At 49.7% G+C, this 1138-nt stretch overlaps 1 protein-coding gene across 1 annotated transcript in view; it reads left to right on the forward strand.

The window, feature by feature from the left end:
* Positions 1-1138, forward strand: part of LOC121839566 (somatomedin-B and thrombospondin type-1 domain-containing protein-like) — a 20351-nt gene extending 19213 nt beyond the window's left edge. The window contains exon 6 of the mRNA XM_042298623.1: positions 749-1138. Coding sequence (XP_042154557.1) covers positions 749-866 — 118 coding nt within the window. The 3' untranslated portion in view covers positions 867-1138. The remainder of the gene's footprint in view (positions 1-748) is intronic.

Consider the following 1138-nt stretch of genomic DNA (forward strand, 5'->3'; position numbering starts at 1 on the left):
TGTGAGAAAGGATTCACACCCAGACGAACGGTAGTTGTGTGGTCATCACAGTGTTCTCTTTGTGCTAAAGTAGCATTGACCCCCCCCCTGTTCTAACTCACCTGTTAGAATGACCTTTCAGATCAGTGGTATTTCCTGGTATTACTGTCTGCCTCCATCAATCCATTATATATTATCTTTGTGGGAAGTACTGACCCGAGTAGTGAGAAAAGTTTTCCTGCGGAAAATGGAAACAAGTATTTCTTATTGGACAAGTGTGTGGGCCATACTAACCTATGACCTGTGAGGAGCTGCTCCATTGGCTGGGCTGTGAGCCATACTAACCTATGTCCTGTGAGGAGCTGCTCCATTGGCTGGCTGTGGGCCATACTAACCTACGACCTGTGAGGAGCTGCTCCATTGGCTGGGCTGTGAGCCATACTAACCTACGACCTGTGAGGAGCTGCTCCATTGGCTGGCTGTGAGCCATACTAACCTATATCCTGTGAGGAGCTGCTCCATTGGCTGGGCTGTGAGCCATACTAACCTACGACCTGTGAGGAGCTGCTCCATTGGCTGGCTGTGGGCCATACTAACCTACGACCTGTGAGGAGCTGCTCCATTGGCTGGCTGTGAGCCATACTAACCTATATCCTGTGAGGAGCTGCTCCATTGGCTGGCTGTGGGTCATACTAACCTACGACCTGTGAGGAGCTGCTCCATTGGCTGGCTGTGAGCCATACTAACCTGCATCCTGTATGTTTTGCAGTGAGGAGCTGCTCCATTGGCTGGCTGTGGGGAACTCTCGCTGTCGAGGAACATGGAAGAAGGTCCAGAGAACAGCACACTGCTCCTGTCCTCACGTCCACAGCTTCCTCTTCATATAAACACACAGCAAGCCCCCAGTCTGGCAACTGGCACCCTGTTCATTATATAGACAGGTTGGCTGACAACAGCACGAACATGATGTGTGCTCATAGATGGGGAAGAAGGCAGTGTGTGTGATTGTGAATGGTCAAATAGCTAGCAACAATGACAAGAAGCTGCCATGTGAGGAATTGTACGTGGCTCATTTCAGGTAGTTAGTGTTGCTTGCGAAGCAAGAGTCCCCACTTTAAATCTTCAACATATACTACATGGCCAAAAGTGTATGGACAAC

Source organism: Oncorhynchus tshawytscha, linkage group LG16, assembly GCF_018296145.1.
Source record: "Oncorhynchus tshawytscha isolate Ot180627B linkage group LG16, Otsh_v2.0, whole genome shotgun sequence".
NCBI classification, from domain to species: Eukaryota; Metazoa; Chordata; class Actinopteri; order Salmoniformes; family Salmonidae; genus Oncorhynchus; species Oncorhynchus tshawytscha.